We start from the raw sequence: 27,679 nt of genomic DNA on the forward strand, positions 1-27,679 counted from the left end.
AGGGACCACAGCTCTTCTGGATGACCAGAGCCCATCAGTCAAGTCTGGATTTTAGATTTGTGCTATTCCTTGGTACAATGAGCTGTCCCTGTGCTGTCATTGCTTCCCTCTGTACCTGCCTTTTCTGTTTCATGTCTGGCTGTTGTTTTTAGATTTCACTAGCTTGGAAAATTCAATGATCAGTTCAATAACAAGTGTTCAAGCCACACTAGTGCTTGAAGTCTTTGTGGGGTGTGATCCATTCCCAGTGGATTGGGTATGCTACCTTGAATTCAGTCACTGAGAGCCCCAGGACTGATCTCCTGGAGGAAAGGGAACATGCAGAAAGCTGAGCAATTAGATCAGCCCCTGAGATTTTCATTTATATATGTTTTTCAGCGCTTTCATTTAATTTCCTTGGATGGGTAGATTTAATTAAAAAAAAAAAAAGCAAACAACTAATTCCAAATCAGCAATGCCAGGAAGATACACGGTGTGGATACTTTCTTCCCAGGCATTCCCTGAGAACCTGGGGAAGTCAGACTGGCCTGGCGAGCAGCCGAACTCTGCTGCTGCTGACACCTCTCCAGCAGGAGCGGTGTGTGGGCAGACAGGTGGTTTCATCACGGGGAGGAGGAGGCATGCATCACCTTTTGTTTGAGCAGAAGCATCTTTTTGGAATGCTGTCCATTTTATCGGTGAGGGCTGGAGCAGGGAGCATCCAGGAGAGGCTGGCTGTTGTAATTCCCACAAGTGGAGGCAGGCTGCTGCGCCCGCCTGCTGCCGCCAGAGGAAGAACCTGTTGAATTTGCTTGGAGCTATTGCTGGGAGGACGAGAGCTACGCTCACTGGGACTGCAGCAGCCAGCAGTGCATGAAGTAGCTGCTCCAGAGCTATGCTGTGGGGAAGGGGCAGAGGCTTGGATATTGGACACTGGATGCCCCTGTGGGTTAGAGCCTCCACTTTTGCCTCCTAAGCCGGGGAGGAAGAATACGCAGCTGTTCGCTCGTGGTTGGCTCAGCCCAGGATGGCTGCACTCTCTCAGCACCTGAGGATCCTGCTCTGGAAGAACTGGCTGAGTGTCAAGAGGCAGCCGGTGAGTGTGGGAACAGAGGAGTGGGAACCTGGGAATGGCGGGAGCTGATGAGCAAGGGGGACACTGAAGGAGAGGAAGGTCATGGTGAGAGAGGCACAGGGAAGGAAGGGAATGGCATGGAAGTGAAGGTGGGTCTTTTTAGGCCAAAATAATGGGGTCTTGCGTTGGAGCCTCGTGCATGCGGGCTCAGGAGTCCAAATGGAGTACTGTGGATGCCTCTCTTGTTCCCTCTGTGCAAACAAAACCTTGCACAAACTCACGGGCAGGCCTGACTTCAGCTGCAGTTCTGTACCTGCCCCTCTGGAGCAGACCCCTTGGTTGGTGTACAGCCTCCAGGGAGTCCCTGGGATTTGGGAGTTGTGGGGGCTGCCCTTACACACACCCATTTGTAAAGGATGGAAAAAGGAAAAAGTGGCTTTGAGAGATTCAGGTAGGACAGATTTCCAGTGCAGTCCAGTGTGCTGCAAATCAAACACCCCAATGGTCTTTCTTCCCAAAAGACAAAACATTGCCCCCAATGTCCAGAGAGTGATCTGACCTGCAGCAGCATCAGGGAGGTGCATGTTCCTTTGGGTGGCCTTGTGTGGCCAGGCAAAGGCTGCCCAGTAGTTTTGTCCCAGTCTGGTTTCGGTGCAGCTGCACAGTAAATACAGCATCCTGAGGTTCATGGGCCTGTACCACCACCTGTCCTCTTGCTAGTAATCCAAACAAGATGGGTTTTAAACTTGCCTTGGTGGACTGGAAGCCTTGGCAGGTGCAGAAAATGCTGACAGAAGAGAAGTGGCCATGGAGGGTGTGATATGAGGATGGAGTGAAAGGCCCAGTATCACCACGTGCTTCTGCAAGGTCAGTTCTTGCCTACTGTTCTCCCTCTCAGTTGTGGAGCCTAATTTGGAGAGGTGCTGAGTTCCTCTGACTCCTATGGATGTGCTGCATACCTGAATATTCTTCACTGCTGCAAAATATACCTTTTCTGAGATGCAGAAGAATCCCAATAAATTACTTCTAATTTCTCAAGAGAAATTGTAACAGCCTCATTAAAAGCAGAAGGTCTGGGTCTCTGAGCTCTTGTGTACTCAGAGTAAATGCCAACCTAAGCCTTACTTGTGCTTTGACCAGTCTCACTTGCTTTAATTCTGGTTTCCTGTGGAGTTGAAATATCAATTCTGTAGAATTGAAATGTCAATTAAAATAAAAAACTGGCCACTACAGACTATTTTATGGCAGTCATTCCCTGCAACCCTCCTTCATTTCCCTCTCTTGCTCCAAATTAGGGAGCTTGCTCAGGCTGCAGAGGGTGTGAGGAGGTAAGGCCAGATCTCTGCTCCCAAGCACATCCTGATTTCTGTCCTCCTCCTTGCGTGTTTTTTACCTGTGTAATGTGCCTTCACTTACAGACCAGGCTGTTGGAGAGCTTTGGGAGGGAGAGAGGGAAGTGTTCTGTTGTGCTTTTCAATTTCTGATAAGGAGTGAAGGTGGTTCCTGCTGCTGCAGTGGTGTTGCCTGCTCTCTCTGGGGATGACTGGAATGCCATGGGATGGTCTGACACCACGCAGCCCTGTCCCACCCCTGCAGACTCGAGTGCTCTCCTGCTCTGTTCATCAGCCTCTCCAGGGCTGGAAAACATATTTTACTTCTACCTTTTGCTCCACACTGTATTTCTATGTACCTGTACCCAGAGATACTAACTAAGGTCTGAGCGATTAAATCAACTTTTAGCAGTGAAATAATCCACCAGCCAAGGGATTGTGGAATGACATCACAGTTCTTAATGTCCTGAGAGTCAAATTGGGGTTGTTTATGGTTCCATTCGAGTCAACACGTTCCACCTGCAAGCTCCTTGGCCAGGGTGGTTGTCTTTGGCTAGAAATGCCTGGGACAGAGGGAATGCTGTGATGTTGCAACTGATGTGCCCAGCTACTATTAAATCCAATTAAATCAAAGGACAGAGATACTGAGGGAAGAGCTGTGTGGAAAGTGGGGAGTATAAGCACCATTCTAGCTCAAAATGCGGACGTACCACAATTTCCCTGAGTAGAAACTATCAGTATTCATTCATTGTCCCAAGAATGTGACAGATGTCTGGCCCTTCCTTCAGGCAGCTTCTGACTAATATCAGTTTCTGTGCTGTTACCCCATAATTTTCCTTTAGCCTGTGTGGTTCTAAACGAGGAGGCTGCGTTAATGATACTGTTTGCACAGGAATTAATCACAGTTAAACTGCGTGTTTGGGGACTGATTATAGGGAAAGCATCTGATAGAAAAAATTATAAATAGATGGTAGTTTCAGTGATGGATCCTGTTACAAGTTGGCAGTGTATATATGAAGGGCAGGAACTATCTGTAAAAGCTAAAATACTGCTGAATGCTGAAATTAGAGGAGTGCCCTCTGTGAAGGGATGTGTGGGGAGGGGCCTTGTGATTTGGTGTCTGTCAGTTGCCTATTTTGGGGCATGAATTTGCTCCTGCTTTCAAGCCTCTGTCACCTCATCAGGGCTGATAGGGATGGACTTGCTGTAAAACAACCATCTTCAAGCTGAATTGCTCTGCAGGATTTGTTTGTCTATCTGTTTGGTTTTATGTTCCAGTAAGTGTTACAGGAAATGAAAACATGGTTATGGGCTTGGAATTACTTTGGAAAAACAGTTGTGGGTAATGTGTGCTGATCTGAAAAAAATAGTTGCACAACGATGAAAAATGGGATTATTTTGAAGAAGGACATCTTTGCAGTTACAGAAATTGGCATGAAGATGGCATAGCAAATTTGCAGCACAGAGTAGCTTGAGCTTAGCTACTGATGGATGGAAAGCTCTAATCTAGTAAGCATGGGAGCAAGGTAGCCAACTAGTGCAGAAGCTGTTGATTATTTGAATAATTGCATTTTCCTGGCTCACTAAACTCCAAGGCTTGTAGTTTTAAGATTTTGGGCCTCCTACCTAGATTGGTTTACTACAGTAGATGATTACCAGACTGTATTTTCTTAATTCTTATCCATTGAAACTGTCAAGCCTCATGTCAAACACAAGAGTTCTATAGATGTTCATGTGTTTTCAACGTATTAGGCCAATTCTACATAATTTCTCGTCCATCTTATGTTAGATATATGGAATATGTTCTTCCCTGCAAGGGTGATGAGGCCCTGGCACAGGTTGTCCAGAGAAGCTGTGGCTGCCCCATCCCTGGCAGTGTCCAAGGCCAGGTTGGACAGGGCTTGGAGCAGCCTGGGCTAGTGGAAGGTGTCCCTGCCCATGGCAGGGGGTGGAACGAGATGGGCTTTAAGGTCCCCTCCAGCCCAAACCATTCCATGATTCATCTCAGCTCATGTATATGGACTGCTACAATCTGGAAATGGAGAGGGGCCAGGGATTTGCGTTGCTGGGGTCAGAAGCTCATATGAGGGATCTTGGGGATTGGTGTTCAAATGTGACTTCTGTGGCTGACTGGTTGCACAGCTCCATGAACCCCTTCCTTCACTGTTCTCAGGCTCTACATCTTGTAAATGACAAAATCCTTTCTTCAGCTCAACCATGAGGCTCAACTATTTGTGAAGAACACTGAAATTTTTGGGGAAGAAATGTTGTAGACTTGTCAAACACTCAAACTCTGGGGTATAACTAAATCAGTCATATTTACCCATGATTAGAGCAGTGTCTTTCACGGAAAGTGAAACCAGCCTTTCACACCTCAGGTCTTCTGTGTCACCACTGGTGTGTCCAAAAGCCCTGTATTTCCCAGAGTGCCTTTACTATTCCATAGCAGTGTCTCCAAGCTGGATAAACACTGTCCCCCGTAATTATCAGCCAAACTGAAAGACAGGAAGCCTTGTGTTGTTTTCAGCCTTGTTATTTGCTCTCAAAATCTGAGGTAGTTTTTCTTCCTGCATAGATAATGCTTGGGCTTTAATTGTATGCATACTGAGACAGGTGTGATTTACAATGCACCTATAACTCATTTAGGGCACTACTTGTACATTCCAGACGGGCTCTGGGACACATCAGCACGACAAACGTAACCCATATATTTTCATTGCTGTTTTATAGGTATGGTCGTTTGTTTTAATTTCCTGGCCTGTGGTTGTTTTCATAATCTTGGCCATTATCCGTCTCAAATTCCCTCCAGAACCACAGCAAAACTGTAAGTAACTGGTTTGTTTTTATGTCTGTGGGGTTTAGTTCTCATTTCAGTGACTGATGTGTTCATTTGATGTGTTTTGTTACTTTTACAAATTTGGTTCCTTATAGTTTCCAGTGGAGATTTCCTGGGATGCAGAATGCTGTAAATAAAATGTGTGTGTTCCTCTGAGGTTGTTTCTGCTCATGTTTTTTTCAAATTAGCTTGATAATTAGAAAACAACTTTAAAGAACTGTCTCATTGAGATTTACTCAGATACTGCTGTTGTAGACAGCAATATAAACTTACAGGAGAAATTGAGGGAGAAGAGGGCAGTAAATTGAGTGAGGTCAGAGGCTTCATGTGTGATTATGGAGGTGGGGTAACAAACATGAGATTGGTCAACATGAAAGGTTTTACTTTGTGTGTGCTACAGGCAAAATGTGCATATTTAAGCATCTTGCTGCAAAGCTCAGCTGGAGACTGGTAGCTTGTGGTGTATGTGAGCCCTTTCTAATAAAAATAGCAGCTCTTTGGGTGGGTGAGTAGTTGTTTGGGGTCACATGGGTGAAGTGTTTGCACAGCTTTGCTTCTTGTGTCAGGAGAACCTGTGTGCATCTTGGGGCAGGGATGCACTTGAATCTGCTCTGAAACACTTCCACTGGTTAGTGAGGCCTTATTGCCATCAGGACTGGCGTGTCCCAGCCCAGGGCATGTTTGTTCATGAAGTTATAAAGTAAAGCAGGGCAAGGAGTTTGTCCAGTTGGAAGCCTTTTTTCCCCTTCCACAGTGTTAATTTTGAGTTGGATCAAATGATACAGTCACAGAATGGTTTGGGTTGGAAGGGAGCCGTAGCTGCCCAGCACAGGGTCTCAAAAATTACTATAGTAAAAGATTTGCAACACCTGGTTGACAGCAGAGACACCACCATGAATGACCCACATCAGGGCATCATTGACTGCACAAGAGCACAGCATGGGCAATGTTGGGTTTCTGTGTTTGGGGCAGGGAGGAGAGGAGGCAGAGTCTGGCAGCAGGGAGGACAAGCAGTTGGCTTCCAAGGTTTACAGCTCTCAGATGTGTACGATGTGGTCCTGAGGGATCTGCTCCTCATGTCATGTGTGCACATGGGAAATGTTTGACCTGGTCAGTGACAGGTGTCGTTCTCTGCTTCAAAAGTCTGTGTGGTGTGTGAGAAAAGGCCACATTGTGACAAATGTTAGGCATACAACTAGGATAGCCCTTGTCCCAGAGAACTTGCAGCCTAATCTGGGTGCAGGTTTGTGTCCCTCCTTTTGTAGACTGGGATGGAAAGCCAGAGCAAGTGACCTACTGAAGGTATCATAGGAATTCTTTAATGGAGAAGGACATTCTTGATGTGTTAGAGTTATTTTTTTAACCCCAAGCCCATCTGCTGCCAGCAAAAGACTCTTTAGACCTGTTACATGTTTCAGGTTCTCCCAAATTCCCTTGAACCAGTTGGAGCGGGCAAGATGGGACATGCTGTACTTTGTGAAAACCCCAGATTTTGCCAAGTGTGGAGATGGCAGTCCTCCCACACTGCTCCAAGTTGTACTTCCTGGCCCTGATAAACCTGATAAGATGGATGTCAAGAGAGCCAGCTGGATGGGGAAATATTTATTCCTTTATTTGACATGGTTATTAGTTTGAGTATATATTTATTTGGAGCATTTTTGGTCTGCATGGTCACATGTCTACATTAATGGATTAGCAGGAATAATCTTAGGAATAGCAAGTAGCTCCAACAGTTGTGCTTTGCAGGAAAGGGAAGGACTAGGCAGTATCTTTGGATTAGTTCCCTTTTCCTCTGTAGATCAATTTTATTTTGGTACAAGTCTCACTAAGTATGTGAGTAGGTGTCTGTCTCTCTTAGAAGTGGATGATAGGAACTCTCTATTGCAAGAGAGGTTTTATGCTGGAAAATAATGGTTTTGGTGTAATTCTTGTGATCCAGATGTTCAGAAATCATCTAAGAATCCTGAGGGGATAGAGGAGAATGTTACCAGGACATCAAACAGCCACTTTCCACTGCTTTTCTAGTTAAATAAGAATAGTTGCTTGACAATTACTCTTTTTTTGACAGCTGGAAAAAATGTATCAACTTTTTGCTTGAAAAGCAAAAGATGAATCACTTGGGAACTTCCTTTTCTGCTAGAAAAGAAAGGCAGGTGGGGGTGGACACATCTAGGAAAACTATTACAGGAGAGGGGTTTGTTCGTTTTCAACAGGAATAAAATCCACCTTCTGCTGAGTTCCAGTGCCTGCCTTAAGACAGAATCGTTGAGTAGTGACAAGAAGCTGTTTCTAGTTCTGCTGTCAAGGGATTATTGTGGGTAGACAAAAGCCAGGAAGCACAGAATCAATGGCACAGAGATAGAATAAGGTACCCAGATGCTGAGGTTTGGAGCCTTAGAGATAACCCCAGAGGAAATCTCAGTCTGTAACCTTATCTCAGGTATTCTCACAGAAATATCATGAAATCTATTATTTTTTCAATTAAAACAGCTCAAATTTGAGACAAGAAGTTATTCTGAAGGACATCTGATACCCATTCAGTAGATGGAGGATTATGTAGAGAAATTACCTGGCAAATATCAGTCGAGAATGAACAAGTGTCAAGAGCTTCCTGCTTGTGTTGAATTATAATGTGTAGCACCTAATGCCATGGGAGCTTGTGCCAGGCTGAGCTTCAGAGGGAAAGGACATGCCAAATAAATGTCACTAGGGAAGAGGATGCTCATGGGCTAACTAAGAACTGAGGAAAACAAGGAGCTGAAATCTATCCAATATGTAATTTTCTTCACAACTAAAGCATCTTGTATCTAGGAGGTAAAAAAAAAAAATAAAAAATCTCTCTTCTTTATTCTGGACACCTTTTTGATGATGTGTTTCCAGGTCAGCAGAGATTGTTGTCAGGAGAAATTAAAAAGATATTTCACTCTCTGTGCATACCCAGCTCCTGTGATATTCTGAGAGTCTAACCAAACAAAATTCCCATCCAACTTACTATACACATCACAGCTGAGGCTTTTGACCTTTTTATTTCAGCCTTTGTCTTTGTTAGAAGGTGTTTTGTGGCATAGGTGTGGGATAGGAAGCTCTGTACTAGAAGCCTGCAGGTGAAAGCCAGTGAACTCTGGTGGTATTGTCCAGACTTTTGTGCCTGTATCACTTGTTTTCTAGAGCAGGGACAGCAGTTCCTTTCCATCCTGCAGGTTTTTGCAAGGTATGGGAATTGTGTGTGAGATACAATCTGTCCCTCGGGGCTCAACCCACTCAGTCTGCCGAGGAGCCCAATTACACTCCTGCTCTAACGAGCCTGTCACACCCATCACACCCTCCCCGCCCGCTTTCTTCCTTTTCTGCTGGCCTGCTCTCCCCTCCTGTCAGTTCAACCTCATCAGTATTCCCTGTGGAAGCTCTCCTGGGTGTGGTTAGTCCAACACTCACTCAGAAACCCTGCTCTTCCACGGGGGAGGTGTGGGAGAAACCTTGCTCTCCCGTGCTGTGAAAGCCATGCCTCATTCACATGTATTTTTCCTTCTTCATGAAAGGGAGCTGTGCTCTTGAGTCTGGTCTGAAATCCACCAGATTCTGCCAGGGAATTCATTGCCCAAACTCTTCTCAGTGAGGCACATCTTGCCCTTCACCTCTGCCCAGAATTTCCACCCAGGTTTCACCACCGTTGTGGAGGTGTCTGCAGGGTGTATTGCATTCACTCAGATATTTGTCATAGACTCAGGAGCAGAGTCCTCCTGCTCTTTGCAGCCAATGTTCTGGGGGAGTATCATGGTAACTGATCACCAACCAGTCTGTTGGCCAGTGCCAGCAGAGCTGTTAGGTCTAGTTTAGAGACAGAGCTGTGTGGCACAACGCTGTGTGGGAGCAGATACTCATATTCTGCTCTCATTCCTGGCTCCAGTACTCCAGAAAGAAGGCCCAGGATAGAAGTCTTTGAGCTACATCCCATTCAGTCTTATTGTGGTTGGTAGCTAGGATTTGAATGGAGCCAGAATTGTCTGGAAAAATCAATATGAGCCACTGAGCAGTGATCTGAGATGCCTTAGGAGAGAGGCTGTGGTTTGTATGTGCAGACACACCTTTCCTGTGACTTCTGTGCTGAACACTGTCGCCATGTTAGAGTTAAGTGAGGCATGACTTACCCTGGTCAGGGCAGTATCAGAAAAAGCAAATGAAAAGTCTTTCTTAAAAGGGTACATGCAGAGTTTCCCCTTTCCCATATGACTGAGAAAGCAGGCAAGGCAGCTGTGTGTGATGGGTCTGTTCTGGCAAGCACATGGCAGGCAGTCCCTGTCACCCCTGTCCTTGTCACCCATGTGAGTCTCTGCCCCTCTGGCTGTTGCAGCAGTGTGCTGGTAGATGAGTTCAGGGGGCTCCTGCCCTGTGGGTCTGTGTAAATAAACCACTTTTAGCTCTGACAGTTCCCTGCCTCAATCCCAGTCAAATGCAGAAGCCCTTATAATAATTTTGTTCCACGGTTAACAGAGAAAGACCCTGAGCTGGGTTAGTTCTCAATGTGAGTGATCACTGTGGCTGCCAGGACACATGTGAGGGCAGGACACATGGAGCAAGGTGGGCCACAGCACTGCCCTTCCTCTGAGACCCCATCTTGGAGCTGAGAAAGCTCAGAAAATATGCTGCACTTTATACAGGAATTTGCCTCATAGTTGGAGGGACCTGAACTCATCTATTTTCCCAGTAGAGTGGAAAAATTAATAGGTTCCCATGCTAATTACAGAGAGTTGGGATGGTGGCTCAGCTGCTGGGGCCACTCCATTCATTTGGATAAGTCATGGGTGTTTATGCAAGGCATACCCACCCCAAGGGTTCAACCTACTCTGTACACAGACGAGCACACACCAGACTTCCAGCTCTCCTTCACCAGTCGCCTGTGGTAGAGCAGCCCCACTGTTTGTTTTCCATTACATTGCTTCATTTTCCTCCCCTGCTTTTCTGTCAGTTTTCTCCACTTTTCTAGACACTCCTACATCAGGTTTTTGTCTGTGCTCATCTGCAGTCATTTGCAAAATAGTCCCATCAGGTCTCCTTACTTACACAGGCAGTGCCCAGCCATACAGTTCACTGCATTTTGTCCAAGCCTCTACTTAGTGTGGAGACCCATCACCTAAACAGACACTGTGATGTTTATAATGCCTCCCTTTCCATAAATCTCCACACCTCCATTTTTTTCCACAGACTCTTTGCCTTGTGGGGTGTGACTTAGGGATGTTCAGAGCTGGAGTTGGGAACTCTGGAGTAACCACTATGTTTTTTCCATCCCCACTGAATTACAGCTGGGCCTTGGGGCAGTCACTTAATTCTAATAGACTTCCTGAAGCATCTCGATCCAGATGCTGGGCTCTGAAAAGGCAGAAGTATTTTTCCAAAGGTGTTGAGCAGTTTGGCTTGAACTGAAGTCGGCAGTTGTTGATGTCTGTGTTTCTGGAAAGGAGGTCACTTGTTTAAAGAATCTAAACCTGGACTCTGGAGACACTCAGCATTGAAAGATGTTGTTTGGGTAAACACAGCTTTTGTGCAGGATGTTTTTTCAAGGGTCTAGATATGGATTTAAGCTTTTAGGTCCCAGCTTCTTGCTGGGAAGTGTTCTGACTCTCTTCTCAGATCCTGTTTGTGCAATGCCCTGCTGCTCATACAGACAAGAGCAAGTTGGCTGCCTTACAACACCAGGTTAGCCTTGGCTGCATTAAATATTGCTTAAAAAAAGCCCTGTAGGAAAAGGCCTTGTGTACAGTTCCTGCTCTCTCCTGCTGTGCTTGTGCTTCAGGCAGTGGAGCATCCTTCCACACCCTCTGGTGTCCCTCCTCCTCAGCTCTGCCCCTCAGTGCAGACCTCAGCTCTGGCATTTCCCCATCTTGACCTGAATTTGCAATACCTTTTAGAAGGTTCCACCTCTCTCCTTTGTTCTTTGCCTTTAGTTCAGCGGTGCCTTCTCCTCCCTTTACACCTGCTGCTTCTTCCTCTCCTTTGTGATTTTTATTCTCTCCGGTCCTTATGATCTCCCTCATCAGTACATGAACCAAATGCAATTGGATCCAACTGCTGATTTTTAATTTATTAAATAAGGGGGTGGAAGCTGAAGGTCTGTGGGCGAGCAAAACTAGCTTGCCTAGTCTTAATAAGCATGGAAGTAGATACTGTCTGCTCTGGGCTGGTCCTATTTGCAGAGCCTGAAGTGCTTGAGGGCAGAATTAGGCAATGGAATGAAGTGCTTCCTCTGTTGAGGCCACCAAAGGAGGAGGTAGTCTTGCTGTGAGTTTGCTGCTTTGATCACACTGTCTTAGGCAGACAGCTGAGGACATGATGTTACTGAGACATTGGAGACAACAAGGATGCTATTGCTGTAAAGATGAAAAGTGCAACATTGTGACTCTCACCCAGCCATACTGGATGTCTGGAGGGGTTGAGTGCAGTTATCTGGGGTCCTGCTGTGCTTTCATGTCAAAAAACAGGAACTGGGAAAGCAGGTTGTAGTGAATTGAGTGTTGGCCTGCTCTGCATTGTCTCAAGTGAAAGGATGAGAGGAAATGGCCTTGACTTGTGTCAGGGGAGGTTCACGTTAGATATTGGAAAAAAAACGTTCCCTGAAAGAGTGGTCGGGCATTGGAATAAGTTGCCCAGGGAGGTGGTGGAGTCGCTGTCACTGACAAGGTAAATACTGAGGCTGTTGAGTGTCTTGCAACCTGGGGATAAGCTCAGGGAATCTCTTCTTTCAGGGCTGCTCAACAGGTGAAATTATGAAGGTAAATGGCATTTCTGATGGATGGCCAAAAATAGGGTGAACGGGGAATCACCTGGTAGCTCTGGAATGGCTTTAAAAATGGGGTCTGTGATATGGAATGGAGCAGTGTAGGGGCAGTGCCATGGGGAGTGCAATCCCAAACCATTAGCTCTGATCCAGCACAGCTCTTAAATATGTGTTTAATCTGCAGTGTGAGTAATCTCATTAAAATCAGCAGGACTGATCACTGCTGTGCTGTGTTTGGACACACTGAACGAGGTTTGGGCTGTACTGCCAGAAACTGTGACACTTACTGTCCTCTCCCCAGTTTTTACGAGTATGGGATTGCTGTGGGCACTGATCTTGGAGATGTGAAAAATGTAAAGTCTCAGCTGGTGTTTGTGCCCTGGTGTTGCCCCCAATAAAGTCCTCATTCCCAGGTAACTAGGAACATGCAGGTCCCTTTTTCCAGCTTCAAGGTCAGATGTGAGTTTGAGTGCATGGATGTCAGAGAAACACAAGAGCCATGGCAATTAAATAGTCTCCTTTAACAGGTAAGGGACAGACCAGCTGGCTGTTTGAACCATTCTCCGTGTGTGTAAAAAATATCCTACTTCAAAATTAATCTTATTCCATAGATTTGATGGTTTGGTTTAGATTTTGGAGAGAGATCAAAAATCCTAGCAGTATCATAAAACTGTTCCAAAAAAATAGGCACTTATTGATAAATAGATGTGAACAAAGCTGGAAATGGGCAGTTCTGTGGCTGAAGAGAAACAGTATCGTCGTGTCATGAAAGAGGCAAGTTTGTCTTTTTGATTGTTTAAAAAGGCATAGGAATAGAGTTTAAAGTAATGCTGTGTGACAATGGGAAAGACTAGAAAGGAAGGGAGAAGGTTGTGTGTACACAAATATATCTTAAACATTAGAAAGCTGGGAGGAGGTCCCCATAGCAGGACATATTTTCATTAGATGTTTTTGGGATTTGTTAGATAAATACGGATCACAGCTGATAAACAGTTGGTTTGGGGTTTTTTGCTGCTCTGGGTTAGACCCCCACTGCTCAGGGGTGGTAGAGAGAGTGTGTAGGAACACATAGCACAGCATGTTCCCTCCACTACAAAAATGCTGAAAGGTTTAAGGTTTCTTCAGCCAGAAGCTGAAGGGGTTGAATCCAGGTGATCATGTTGAGTAGCTGCTGACAAATCTGTTGTTGCAAATTTGTCTAATTCTTTTTAAATGAACATGTACCTTTCTCCTCTTACCCGTGGCAGTGAGTTCCATAACATTTTGATATTTGTTAAAAAAGGTATTTTCAGTCCCTTTTTGCCTGATACTTCATGATCTCAAAATGTTTCTCTGTCCCTGTGTTGCAAGGGATGATCATTCTCTCACCCTTTTCATCACTGATCATGATTTTATTTCTTCATCAAACCACTTTGTGGCCTTCTTTTTCTTAGCTGAAAAGTCCCAGTTATTACATCTCCTTGTATGATTTGGCAATGATTGGATTAATTTTCAATTAAACACAATACTTTCTAATGAATCCATTTGCTCATTAATGCCTCTAATTTTGAGTTGAGATTTGTATGGATTTTTTATGAAATATGGAAGGAATATGAAAGGACTTAGAGCATAAGGTATATGCAGTGTCAGACTATGTGAATTCTGAAGACAAGGGAGTTTTTTCATGCCCAAGGAGTGGTGGTGACACAGCACTAAACTATGGGTGGATAGAGAACAGAAAACCTCAGCTGGGGGCTGCATGTTCATGGTGCTGTGCCTGCAATCCACTGAAATGCCCAGTTCTTGTTTGGATCAGCAAATGCTTGGGCTCAGCTGATGCAAATTCCTGAAACCTCAGTGTGTTGAGAGCAAGAAAATCAATGTGGCAACGTGAAACATGGTCCATTCAGATTTAAGCATTTTGGCCCATTTCAATTAATCTCAGAGATCAGAGTGCAGTAGTCATTTCCATCCTTCTTGTGTGACATTTATTGCTACCCTGACATTTTTCATTGTTGTTATACCAAGCACCTTTACCTGGAGAAAACAAAATTGCTCGTGTTGAAGGGAAGTGTGCTGGAATTTACAGCGTTCAGGAAGGGAGGAGAAATTAATTTGCTTCGTTTTACTCTGAATGAGAGCAAATGGGGAAATGCCAGGATTTCCAGGGGCATGCATATATTAAGGGTTTCTTCTGTTTATTGTTACTGCCCTGCATGCCTTATTTCTTTCCAGCTCTTGGAGGTGGGACTGGCCTGGTTAGATGCTACTGAACAGGGAGAACTAGCCAGCCCATGCAGCCCTGAGCCCTTGGCCTTGTTTGCCCTTTGGGATGCCTGTCTTTGCTTCAGTTTTGGGGCCCTTCTTTCAGTGGGGATAGAAAATAAAAGCTCTCAGTCAGAGGGGACAGCAGAAGGCTCTATGCTTGAGATTCTGCTGCTGGCAGACCCAGAAGTCAGACTTTACTGGCAGGATACAGATCTGGACTTGAATTTTGGTTGCAGACAAGTCAATTTGACCAGAAATGTGACCTCTCAGCTCAACATGGGGCTGCAGTGAGTGCAGTGATCTCTCCCTCTTGACTCATAGGCAGTGCAGTGGAACCCTCCAAATTGTAGTTCTAGGAAATTAATAGGTTTAAAACTAAAGGCATTGGGGAGAGTGAGAAAAATTGTCACTAGTCATCCAAAGACTGTCCTTTAAAACGTGCAGAGTGTTTACAACTTTCCTTCTGTAACGTCCTGTGGCCAGTGCTTACGTTGAGTACTGATGTCACTGGTGTGGTGGAGTAACGTCTCCAAGGCAGGGACAGGTTTTTATGTACACCTGGAGCACTGGAGGGAGTCAGGAGCAATCTGCATCCCAGGCCATCCTTGCAGTGGTTACAGGGCCAACAATGAACCTCGATGTGTGGGCAGGAGAGTCCACGTGGCTCCCTGGAGTCACGTCTCCTCACCACGAGCATGGGGAGATGGAGAGTGGCAGGCTGGAGCAGGGAGCACATTAATCTCTTGACTCATCTTCTCATCAGTAAATTCTTTCATTTGCAGGATGAAAGGGAGTTACAGGAAAGAGCTCTGAGGCTATGCCATGTTCGTCTAGGGCTTGGGCTCCCAAATCAGGCACGTTTCCTGCCATGGTGCCTTACACTCTGGCCCTGCTCTGATCTCAGGCACATGGGCCAGAGACAGCACAGGCAGAAGCTGAACTTCCCATGGCTGCAATTCTCAGCTTGTGTTAAACTAAGCTGTTGGCCTCTGTGGCCCCTGAAGGACATGATCTTCAAGGCAGTGTGAACAGAGGGGCTTGGTGGTTGTGGTGGTGGTGAGGTTGACAGCTTGTTATCTGGGAGTGACAGACCAGCCTGGCCACCCTATTCCTGCCTCGATCAGTGCATAAAGAAGGCAGTGTGCATGCTGTGGGTCCTTCAGCAGCAGCTGCCCTGTGAGGAAGGAAGGGTGGGATCCATCTCCCAGTGGTATGTGTCTGTGGAAGGGATGCTGCATCCAAACTGGGTCTGTAAACTCTCTTTGGAGTCAGTGGAAGTCTCATCAGTGCAGGCAGCAGAGCCAACATAGCCATTCATTTCATCCTGCTGGGTGAGCCTGTGTGCTGTTTGTGTGCTTGAGGAGCATGGTTGGATACTCAGGGCTGAGAACCAGAACAGGTCTGACTTACACCAAGTGGAACTCTGGCACAGGCATTTCAGATTTTTCTGTGAAAAACTTCCTTAATTCTCTAACTGCTGTCCAAGCCCAGAAGACTCTTCCAGAAGAGTTCTCTGGCATTGCCACTGCCTTTGTGCCAAGAGCATGGTGAGGTTACCCTGGTTCAGGCCTGCAGTGACTCAGGGGTGGATCAGGCCCCTTGGCTGGATCCAGCTGCCAGCAAACTGCTCAGCATCTGCTGCAGGTTGGCAGAGCCTCACTGCGTACCTCAGTCACAGGGGTTGATGATGTCTTCACAGACATTGTGCCACCACCACAAGCAGCAGCTCTTCCAAACTTCAGGTCACAAATTCCTGTCTGTTTATATTCCAGGCTGCTGTTTCAAAAGACAAGAAAGAGCTGATATCATCACTGTGTTCTTACACTGAACACCTTGCTTGTGATAGAGCAGATGATTGTTTAATTGTCCACTTAGTTCAAAGTGTGCCACCTTTCAATCCAATTTTAGCATTTGTTATTGCTACTTGTACCCCAAGGAAGTGTCTTCCTCTGCTCTGGATTCATCAGGACCTCTTGTATAATCATCCCTGTAAACAGTTCTCATGGCTCTGGAGAAGACCAAGCTCCCAGACCCACCCCTGTGTCCCTACTCTGCTGTTCCCCAGGAGTTACACAGCTTCAGCTGCTCCAGGACTGCTAAGAGACATGAGCTTAGTTCTGGCCCTGGTTGTTGGTGGGGCATATGAAAAAGGTGCAGCTCCTTCCCTCCCAGCTCCTACTTGTCTTAGATCATTGTGGGCACACTCTCCATCCTGAACCTCATGGCTTCCCACATCTTTGAAGCTTCATTTTGGTTGGGACACTGATAAAGTGAGGTCTGTGGTGAGCATTTTTGGACTGGTGTGCGAGCCAGTTCCCTGCATGGAATGAGGGTGTGGGAGATCAGAAGTAAGATGAGAGAAAACTGCCCGTGTGTGCAAAATGCCATTCAGCAGGGTTGTAATTGGTGATCCCAAGGGCAAACATCACAGACACAGCAGGGATCTTCACACAAGGATGCTCCCAGATTAAAGTGTCTTACTCTAAAGTTTCCCAGATTAAAGTGTCCTACTCTAAAGTTTCCCTCATGGGCGGCAGATTAATTATGCTTCAAAACCTTTGGAGTGGTGGATGCTTGGTCCTGTGGCCCCAACACCAGAAGGTCTGCCTGTAGGGATAAGAGAGATCTTTTACTCTCCTTGGTGCTCTGTGATTACCAGGAGCTGGTTCAGCCTGGGATGTAACTCCTGAGCTGGCTTGAAGGGTACAGTGAGTGCTGGGGAGCTTCCCAGACAGGTACCCTTCTCCTCTGGCTGGGGATCTATGTCGTCTGATTTTCTAGGCCGGCTCTCTGCTGAGGTGTACAAGAAAATCACGACACCATCCAAGTGGGTGCTTTACCTCTCAGTTAGCAGTCCTCTGTGCCAGTTGCTGTCTTGCCAAAGTAGTGGGAGCTCCTGTGCTTAACCCATGCCTTTGCATTTTGCCCCCAAAAATGCAGTGCACACTCATGGGCTGTGACCAGCTGTGCTGAGGAAAGCTCAGGGAAGCCCAGTCTTCATCAAGGGGACCGGCAGCTGTGGACTCCACCTAGCACTGCCATCCCTGTGGGAGCATCTGGGGTTTGCCCAGTGCAATCATGAATAAATTTAGTACAAATATATGTGCTGCATGTGTCCTTGTTGGAGGGGTGAGAGATAAAACCGTGCTTGGGTGAGAGTCACAGGTCATCTTTGAAGTCTAAAGAGCAAGTAATCAATTACCACAGGCCTGCCTGCAGGCCTTCAGTAAATCTGACTGCTTTCCAGGGCAGAAATAATAGCAATGTCCTTTGCCAGGTAATTTTCCAAATGATTATTTTAAATAATACGTTGCTGTGATCCAGCAAAAGAGTTTGGAGATTTATTAGGGCGTTTGTCACTGTGGGGAAAAGCAGGCGGTGAACTCTGCGGGTTGGCAGTGAGCAGCACGGGGCAAGAGGCACATCAAATACTCGAGTCTCTCATTGCTCAGGTCCACTCTGGGTTTGGAGAAACAGGAGACAGGGACATACATCTCGTCCCTGAGTGCTGGCTGCCAGCATCCCAGGTGGTGCAGATGGTGCTGGAGCTGCTCTGAGGCAGGAGGAGCCACAGGGGGGTGGTGGTGATAGATTGCTCCTCTCCCTTCCCGGAGCAGGTCTGAACAAAAGGCAAGGGAGGTTTGTTGGGCCTGGATCTATTACCCCTTCCTGTGGTGAAGGCTGAGACAGAGCCTTGTTTTAACAACCTGGCTTGGAAATGAGGATTGTGGCATTGCATAGAAACTGTTCCAACCAAGCCCTGGAGAACAGGCTCTTGTGGGTGCTTCAGGTTACTCTGACCATCTGCCTGCTTCTATTTTATTTTATTCTTTAAAAGCAGAATTAGGATATCTTAAACCTAGGCTTTTTTTTTTTTTTTAATTTCTTGCCTGTTTCTTGGATTTTGAAGTGGAGGTGGGAAATACTGCAATTGCTTCAGGACTGACATATGTCTTATAAATAAATAGTTTGACTCTTTTCCTATTAACTGTGACCCAGAGCAAGTGGGTCTAGTGGAAGGTGTCCCTGCCCATGGCAAGGGGTTTGGGACAAGGTAATCTTTAGGGTTTCTTCCAACCCAAACCATTTTATGATTCTGTGATTAAATAGCTTATGATGGCTTTGTCAGTGTTGTGGACGCACTTCTAGTGGGATTTGGCAGATGGGGCTGCCAAGGTGGAGTGAAAGAGCCTCAGTGAAGCTGAGAATCTGTCCTGTGGTGTAGGAAGGGAAAACAACACATCCTGATAGTAACATATGGCAAAAAATACATGTCCACATTATAATAATGGCATTTTCTTTCTCCTTCCTCCAGGTTATCTTGCACCCCGAAACCTTCCTAGTGCAGGCTTCTTCCCATTCTTGCAAACCGTGCTGTGTGATTCAGATGCCAGGTGTAAAGGCACACCATACACACCAGAAGATTTGCTACCAAGACTTAGTGACATCTCATCTCTCAGACTGTAAGGGAATCTGAATATTTCTGGGTGTTAGAAGCTGTAAAGCAAGACTTGCTTTGAGGTGGAGGGAGCAGCCATGCATGTCTGTGTGTGCAAGTTTGTCCACAACAGATGTACCTCAAATACCTGTTATAACAGATATCTGACATTTAGAAATGAGAATATGAACTGCAACATGGACACTTCAAAAATGTTCATAGTAGAGACAACTCTCAGTAATGTGTCCGTTGATTCATACTTGATACTTGAAGAGAATTTTACTCCTTGAGAAAAATGCTTCTACTTGCCCAGATCAGAGCAAAGAAACTTTTGTGCATGACTGTGGGTCAGGTCAGTGGGTAAGACTGATCTGCCACCCTAGTGATTGGTTCAGGGCACTTTGGCTGGAAGTGGCAAATATTCCCCAGCAACTCTAGTCTAAGATATGTTTGTTCTGGAGTGACTGCTCTTCCAGCAGATCCTCCAGGTGCCAGTCACAATGGGTGTCCTCTCTGCAGGCCATCAAATGTGTTGGGAAACAGATGAAAATGAAGACACAATTTTTGCCCACAATGTACATTTGCAGTGTGGAGCTGGCTGGGCATGTTTTGTTGGAACATCATTTTGCTGAAATTGAAATGTTCAGCGGAAGCATTTCAATCTATTGATGTTCCACTTGAAGCCAAGTAGCATTTGCTTTGAGCCTTGCCAACCAGGGTTGTTTCTACATCTTGGCTGCCTGGTTCTGACACACCCCTGGGGAACATGCCACTCTGAGGCCTGGCTGGTTCGTGGAGAGCTGAAAATCTGGGCATCTCGCAGTGTCCCTGGTTGCTCATCTTTGCTTTCTGGTGAGAGGCTGCTCTGTAGTGGCTATGTCAGAGCCTCAAAATCCCCCTTGGCCAGAGCTTGGGAGCCTGAGGAGCTAAGGTGGGCCCCGTGCCTTCCACCAGAGAGCCCATCAGGCAAGATGGGGGATCCTGGGGTTGGTGGGTCCTCCTTAGAGTAGAGGGGCCATCGTTTTCCAGGCCAAGTCAGTGGTCAGGATCTCTCTTTGGGTAGAAGGATGACTAAGGATGTGGCAACTGAAGTTACACAAGGTGAATCCTAATCAAATTCAAGGTCATGCAGCAGAAGAAAAGGGGGAAGGCAAAGCCACACTGAGACTGGATGCCTGGATTCACAGCTCTTCTTCCCTCAGAGTCATTGTTTTTCCCTGGGCATGCTAAACAATGGTTAATTTGGGGTATTGAAATGAAGAAATGGGAGCTTCCAGAGCCAAAGCTGGAGGTCTTCCATGGGTTTCAATAGCTGCAAATCCTCCTTGCTTTCTGTTTTTGGTTTCTGAAAAGCTGTTTAGGAGATAACTGGTTTTCTGTGCCAACTGAAAATCAAAAGATTTGGCCAAACTATAGATCAAGTCAGATGAGTCATTAATAAACATCTTGACCACTGTTGATGCTCAAAGTTGGCTGTGTGCAGTATCACTGCAGCTCTGTGGCCACAGCCACCCTTGGGAGGTCATGTCAGCCTTAGAAATATATTGTATTCTACAAGAAACAACACTAACTGTGAAGTAGCCACAACAAAACTAGTGGATACAGCAGAGTCTAAAACCTCCGGAAAAGGTCACCTGGGAAAGGGAAAGCTCCCGATGAATAGGTGCAGCTCTGCCTTGGGAGCAGAATCACCTTGGGTGAGTTTGTCACAAAGGCAAAGTGTTTCAGCTGTGGCCCTTCACTGTCTGGATATGTTATTGTGTAATATTCTAGAGTTTGTAATATTCAGCTAATCCAGGCTGTTTTTCTCCTCTCCCATTGTGCAACTCACAGAAGCTCTTATTAAACTTGCCCTAAAACTGTTTTGTACCAGTGGTCAGCAGAGACGATGGGCAAGGTTCTTGTCTTTGCTTCTGTTCCTTAGAGCCATTTGCTAAGGTGTGCAAGACATGGTTGCTTGAGGTTTCCCTAAGTAAAATGGAACTAAGTCCAAAAGCCAAGCTCAACACCAACTTCTTCCACCCTTTCTTTACTCCTGTAGTGAAATGTTTGGGAAGGATGAATTAAGATCCCATTGTCTGGAAGAATTTCTTGGTAAGGGCATGCAGATTATAGTGCAATGGAGTTCTGCACTTTTGCTTCCCCAAAATACATGCCAGGCCTCTAGAAGGAACCAGGCTTCTGCACAACCCAGATTTTACCACACCTGCCATGAGATCCAGCTATAGACACATTCTGAGGCAGTGCAGTAAAGTGTGAGCTTAATTATAAGAAACTGTGAGCTGTGACAGGTGGCTTTTTTTCTTTCTTTTGTTCTTTCTTTCCCTAGTAAGAGGAGGAGCTCATCCAGTGTATCCAAGGACAGCCATCCATCAGCATGGAGTGCAGAGGTTCCTAAAAGCAGGAATGCTTCGCTGGGTAGGTTATTCACTGCTCCACAAAGTTCTGCTCTTTGAAGGCTGACCTTTTGAAGCTCTCTGGACAGAGATGCAATTCTTACAGCACTGCTAAAATGATTTATGTGTTCTATACAGGCACATGACCGTGGCCATGACATTAGTGCAAATTCTTGGGAACAAGTGCAAGTAACTGTCTGTAGAAAAGACTTTTGGAACTTGGCCAAGAAACCAGGATTAAATGGTTGCACTTCACAGGAGCAATGCAAGATCACAGATTGATTGGACATTAATTAAAGACCTGGCTATTTATGGAATATTGCCCTTTTACTGCCCACAAATTCGCCATAAACAGCTTATGATTTTTTTCAAATGTGTTTTTATTCACAGTTATCCAGCAAATAAGTTGTCTTCTGTGCCACAGTGCATATTTATTGTTGGTGATGTTGTCCTCTGATGTGATTCTCTTTCCTGAAGGAACTTTCAGACTGAAATTTTCCATAAAATCGTTACAATTATTATTTATTGATGGGAATGGCTAGTACAGTCCACAAGCCATCGTGATGGATAGTCCTTTCTCCAGGGAGCTCACGATGAAATGAATGATTACAGATTTGCATTTGCCTCTTCTGCTCCAGCCCTTCACTGTTCCAATTAGCATTCCTGCCAATGCCCACACTCTGTGGTGCACAGACAGAAAAAGGCAGAATGCAGAAGGGACCAAACACAGAGGCGTGGGGGAAAAAGCAAATCAATGAACAGTTCAGGGAACTATTGACTCATGGTGGTGGTCAAGGAGGAACTCAGCTCTACCTCTTATTAAAAAAAAAAATAAAATAAAAATCATAGGTCAGGCCCCATGTTACATGTTACAGAAGGAAACAATGTCATTCAGGATTTAATCACATCAGAAAAAAACCCTTAAACACTTGGAGGGTGCCATTGGCTGTACTTTTGAAAATGCATTAACAATGCAGAGGTGCCCAAAGCTGCAGGCAGCTGTCCGTGTCCTGCTTTGATGTAGCAAAGAGGTTAAAAGACATTAAGTAAAATACAGTGTTTCAAACTGTTGTTGCAGCATTTGGGGATTTGGGATCTCATGGAGAAAAAGCCTTTGGGAATATTTCATCACCATCCAACTTGACTTCCAGCATCAACACGTTCAACAGAATCCTCAGTTTTGGGAAGGTGAGTTTGTATTTGCATAATAACTGAGTGTGAACCTTTATGTATTGTCATGTTTAAAGAATTAGAAGCTCAAAGTACCAACACAGAGCTTTTATTACTTCTGGATCTCCCCTATTATGTGAATGTGCTTTATTTTGGGAAGGCAGTGATTGTGGGTGGAATTTTAAGCTTTGTGGTAAGTTTATTATCCTCTAAGCAGAAGCCAGGTAAACCATACACCTTTGGGACATAATGCCATGAAATATCAAATATGGACACACACAATCCCCTGAGATATTTTGTTCACAACTTGTCTGAGTTAAGGTGTTTAGAGTGTGGGGTTTTTTTCAGGGGAAATTAAAGATACCACGTCACAGGCTTTTCCATTCAATTGTTTATTTGCCCATGAGTTCTTTCAGCGGCATCAGAGGAACTGTGTGTTCATTCTGTAGGTATAAGTCACATATAGGAACTCCAACTCCTTTGTAAGGGAAACTTGGTACAACGTAATGGACACTGCTATGCTTATGTTCTTGTGTTAAGGCATACAAACACACACATTTCTCTTGATACCACATGAGGAGTTTGAGGGACTTTAGTGTCACTGTTCAGCTGCTGGAATCCTGTCTGTGTGTAAGTGCTTGTAATGACAATGCTTTTCAGATGGCACTACTATCCCTTAAAAAAAGTCCCCCCACTGCATTTAAAAACATCCCAAATAGAATGTTGCTTTACAGCTGCCTTGAACATTTTGCCTTTCTCTCAGAGCCAGACCCAACATTCAACTGCAGCCACTCTCAAAGTCCTGCTGTGTGAGGTCTTGTCACGGTATGTGGCACATCCCGGTGTCACTGGAGAGAGGATGGCGGCCAACATCCACCACACCTTCTGCTTCACTGACTCGTCACTTTTGGAGTCGTTTGCCCAGGAGTTCAGGAGTCAGCTCTCTCAGGTGAGTGCCTGGGAGCTGTCCTGGTGATGCAGCTGGGAGCTGTGGTGCTTCACACACGTTGTGCAGTGTTTGGGAGCTAGAACAGGGCCCCTCCTGGCTAGGAGCTCATCTCTATACCAGAGTGCACACAGTGCATGATGAGACTGAGCTAATTCTTGGGGATAGGATTAGCCCAAAGGCCTCCAAGCTGAGTACACAGCTCAGAAAGCCAAGGATCATCCACCTGCTGAGGGTTCTCACCATGCCTGGGCCTTGTTTCTCCTCTTCATTTGCCCTGCTGCACTGACAGGTAGATAGAACAGCCTGAGGATGAGGTGTAAATAAGAATATTTAAAGCTAGGGAGGGCAATAAATTTAATTGTGTATTACCTCAGCTGTATAACTTCATCCAGTAACTCCTGCATCTGATCCAACAATCCATGATTGAAGCAGTACTTGTCTTTGGGAAAGCAATATAATTAAAGCAAATGAATCCTGTAAAGGTAATGCCTTCTTTCTTTTTTTTTTTTTTCCCCAAGGTAAGGATTGATATTAATTTTTCTTGAATTCCCAGTCTTTAGGCTCTTTAGGACATTGTGAATTGTAAGGCTTGTCTGAGCAGAGAATTTATTGTACAATCTGGAGTGTGAAGGTAAAGCACAGTCAGTCTCTCAGTTATTGCCTGTCACTAGAGTCCTTTGGATGTATTGTTTGTAGACTTGCATGCAAGTGCAGTGCAAGCTGAAAAACATAAAAGGACCCACCAGCAGTAAGGGGCCTTGTTCTTAAATAATTTCTTGCATTGTTATTTGTTAAGGTGCAACACAACCCACAGTACCAGGAGACATTTGTCAGTGAAATGGTCTCGTTTCTGACACTCATCTCCCAAGTGCAGAATGACACCTCCCTGTGGCATCTCCTTTTGCTGGCCCCAGATGTGTTACAGGACAACATGCAACTGCAAGACATAATTGATTTCCTTCAGAATCCAAGCAGGTAAAATAGAGAAAATGCCAGGAGAGGCACTGAAAGTTGGTGGGTTTATGTATTGGCCTCTAAGGACATCACCTCTCATCTTGAAAAGAGGGTATTAGTTTAAAAGGATGATTTGTTTGGGAAATGATGTGGCTCCACACTAATGCTTCTCTGTGGACTGTGAACACTGTGCTGATTCTCAATGACTCTTGTGTCACTTTTTAAATAGAAGCTGAAATGAAAACTCTGAGTTTTCTTCCAACCTGCTTAGAGGCACTGTCATGCCCTTGTGCAGAGAGGAAAGCTGGTGAGCCTCAGCCACTGCCTTTGGCTGAAGAAAAGCCCTCCTGGCTGGATAAGGAAAGCAGCTGGCTGCTTCTTTCCAGAAAAGCATGGAGCCAAATTCAAGTCGCTTTGGAACACCTCAAGCTCTTGTAGGGGAGACATAATTTTATTTTTTTAAATGGATTTCCTGATTTACTACTGGTTTAATCTTTCCAAACTGGTCCCAAGAAAACAGAGAAGAGAGGGAGCCTGGTTTTTTAGCATATAGGGCTTTGAGCTTGTCTGACTTCAAGAAGAAAGCTCCATTTATGTACTTGCTCAATGGTTATATGAAAAAAAGACCTGACTTAACTGCAGGAATGAACTGTGATTAAATATTTGATGCAGGACAATAAAAGCTCTTCTAAAATGATCTTAGCCTTGAAATCCCTTTCCTGGTCTGTAGTTGGGCTAACCTCTCACTGATCTGTGGAAGACTCAAGTTACTCAAGAGATTAGGGGACTCTGTTCCAAATCATGTGCTGGATATGTGACAGACCCTGCTATAAAATATTCTGAATAGTCCAGTTGTTACAGCACATGGAGGACAGCAAGAAACTGAGTGTCTTCAGGCAGCTTTTTGGTTTTATCTTGCATACATGAGCAGCTGGGTAAAGATGCCAAAAGAGGTTGTAGAAGCTTTGCCACTTCGATTACACCCAGGCTTAGAGGGACTCACTTTTCAAGACTGGTGTGTTGCCAAGGCACTTAAAACCCTGCACATTTAATATCTAGGTAATTTGCCATGCTGCATTGTGAGACCTATTTGTAAGTTGTAATGTCCTTATCCTTAAAGGAGTCAGTAGCAGTGTGGCAAGAATTTTAATTTTATTCAGAAATGTTTTGTTCATGCTGCTGTTTCAGTCACAGGATTATTGCATTTGCCTTTACTGGGTTGCAGAATGAAGCCTGAGAACCAGCCCTGTTTGAGTGCCCAGGGAGGATTAATATTTACTGTGCTGCTCTGCTTTGCTCTACAGCTGCAGAGCTGGGCAAAGTTATCATAGGCATGACAAAGAGATACATTGAATTTCATCACCAGAACTGTGCAGTGCTTTTATGCCTGGCATCTGGCACTGTTAGTGTGTGAGTAAAGAGTTATTGCAAAGAGATTGCACAAATAGTGTTTTTAATAATGCTTACAAAAGCACATCTCAGCGAGCCTGGCCATGTCTCTTACTCAGGCAGTACTGACCTCCTCTAAAGATGTGCTGTACAGGGAATTTTTTTGCTGTATGGAGATGAAGGTATAGAAGAAAAGAACTTTTTCTCATCGTGGCATCTGTATTACCACATGATAAACACCACCACCATGAAACAGTAACTTCCAAGTCATGAATTCTATACAAAGTTTAGGAGCAAATTTTATTATCTACAAAACCCTGTTTTGCAGACTGAATTCACAAGTGCTCCTGTTTGTTGCTTTAAGATAGTTTTTCAGCTAAGCATGTAAGCTGAACTTTTTTTCCAAATACAAAGTCTGCACAAACCCTGCAAGACTAAAATAAAAGGGCAACAACAACACTTCTTTCCATGTTTGCTGCCTTCTGATCTGTGTGACGTGCATCTGCTTTTGGCAAGCCTGTGCCTGCCTCCTCCTCTTGTCTGCCTTTGCTCAACTAAATATGCCATTTATAACTGAGTTTCTTCCCCCTCTAAGACTCTCACTAACAAGCACATCTGCAGAACAAAAATGATGAGCACCAAGTTCACGAAACCTGCATGGAGACGTTATGTTAAATGAGGAGAAAAGAGATCCCTGGTGCTCTGTTCTCACCAGCAGTCTGTTCCCAACGATCAGGATGTATTTATTCATGGCACTGAAATCAGCTCAGCCAGGTTCTCTGTGTATCACCTGCAGAACTTGAGGCAGGCAAGAGATTGTGCATTTCATGGTGACCCTATGCCTGCAGTGAAGAGCTGCTTACCATGCAGGAGAAGCAAAAGGGACTAATAATCACTGTGAAGTTTTCAGTTACCCACACACCTGAACAGACAGTCCCTTAAATGACTTCCTCTGTGACACAATGTGCCTGATTATCAACTTGTTCTTTCCTAAGACTGAAAAATATTCCCTGCTTCCCTGGCAGCCTGGCTATTTAAGTACGAAAGAGGAAAGGAGGAGAATTGGAAATGGTAGTAGTTATTTGTGATTGCTTCTTCCTTCCACAGATGTTGTCCCCTGGGAATCCTTGCTCTCCCTTGAGCCTTGTTTCTTGGTGTCTTTTAGGAGGAAATTCCCCCACAGCAGTGAATCACTTGGCTGGCACATCACCTGGGTGTTTCCTGAGACCTGCTGGGAGGATTTAAGTGGTCTATAGATTTCACATAACTCTCTAAATAAGTACACCTAATGAGTGCCACACATATGTTTGTGCTAATACACTTCTCTGGCTTTCCCATCAAAGCCCTTGGTATTTGTATTTTGTGCACGATCAAACAAATAATTAGAAGTAGGGGCAATGTCTGTCAGACATTTTAAGAGTGATAGGCTGTACTCCAGCTGTTTCCTATTTGAACACTTGTTTTATTTCTTCTCATAAACCTGTAACTACAATTTATTTTCCTGGGTTTTTTCCCCTTTAGTGTTGTGCTGGCAGCTCAGAATGTCTCTGCATCGCTTTTGACTGATGATAGATCCAAAACTGTTCAGAATGGGGTTACAGATCTTCCATATTCAGTGAACTGCTTGGAGCAAGGTAAGGCTCCTCCACAGAGTCATATCTCTGCTGAAAACCTGTGGTGCTGAGGAGAAGCAAACTGCAGGCTAATAAGTAACCACACAGATTGCACACTGTTCAGGGCTCAGCACACTGGAGTCTTCTTTCAGCTTTTTGCAAGTGCGAATAAAATACCTCATTTCAAACAGGGAAGTAAAAAAGCTTGGTTTTGTCAGGAGACAATGAATTAACATGAGTTTGCAGTCTCAGCGGAAGCAGAGAGCTGTAATTTTTTACTTTGATTTTCTTTTTTGAGGTGTGATATCAAACTCTGCCTCGAGCTGTGGATTCTGTCAAAATCACCTCTGTATTGAGGCAGGGACTGGGGCTGGGCTGCACAACAAGCTGTTGACATCCAGATTAGCCATTGCTCTAAATCCCTGTCACTTAGAGCAGAGGCCGTCCTGGACATCCCCCTCTGGCTGAGGGTGTGTGAGCAGGCAAGGGAAGGGTCCAGCATCTAAATGCTACAAGAGGCAGATCAGGAA

At 45.1% G+C, this 27,679-nt stretch overlaps 1 protein-coding gene across 2 annotated transcripts in view; it reads left to right on the top strand.

Moving 5' to 3' along the window:
• Positions 1-602: 602 nt before the first annotated feature.
• The window catches only part of ABCA12 (ATP binding cassette subfamily A member 12), an 82,544-nt gene continuing 55,467 nt past the window's right edge, over positions 603-27,679 (top strand). For both annotated transcript variants that reach the window (XR_007904399.1, XM_051786727.1), the window contains exons 1-8: positions 603-1,075; positions 5,116-5,209; positions 18,556-18,703; positions 21,008-21,096; positions 22,153-22,262; positions 23,008-23,193; positions 23,990-24,168; positions 27,058-27,170. Coding sequence is in view for 1 of the 2 variants with exons in the window: in XM_051786727.1 (XP_051642687.1) it covers positions 1,007-1,075; positions 5,116-5,209; positions 18,556-18,703; positions 21,008-21,096; positions 22,153-22,262; positions 23,008-23,193; positions 23,990-24,168; positions 27,058-27,170 (988 nt within the window). In the remaining variant the exon portion in view is untranslated. The remainder of the gene's footprint in view (positions 1,076-5,115; positions 5,210-18,555; positions 18,704-21,007; positions 21,097-22,152; positions 22,263-23,007; positions 23,194-23,989; positions 24,169-27,057; positions 27,171-27,679) is intronic.

The sequence above is a fragment of the Manacus candei genome, unplaced genomic scaffold, assembly GCF_025592945.1.
Source record: "Manacus candei isolate 608988 ecotype Guabito, Panama unplaced genomic scaffold, ASM2559294v1 h1tg000023l, whole genome shotgun sequence".
Classification (NCBI taxonomy): domain Eukaryota; kingdom Metazoa; phylum Chordata; class Aves; order Passeriformes; family Pipridae; genus Manacus; species Manacus candei.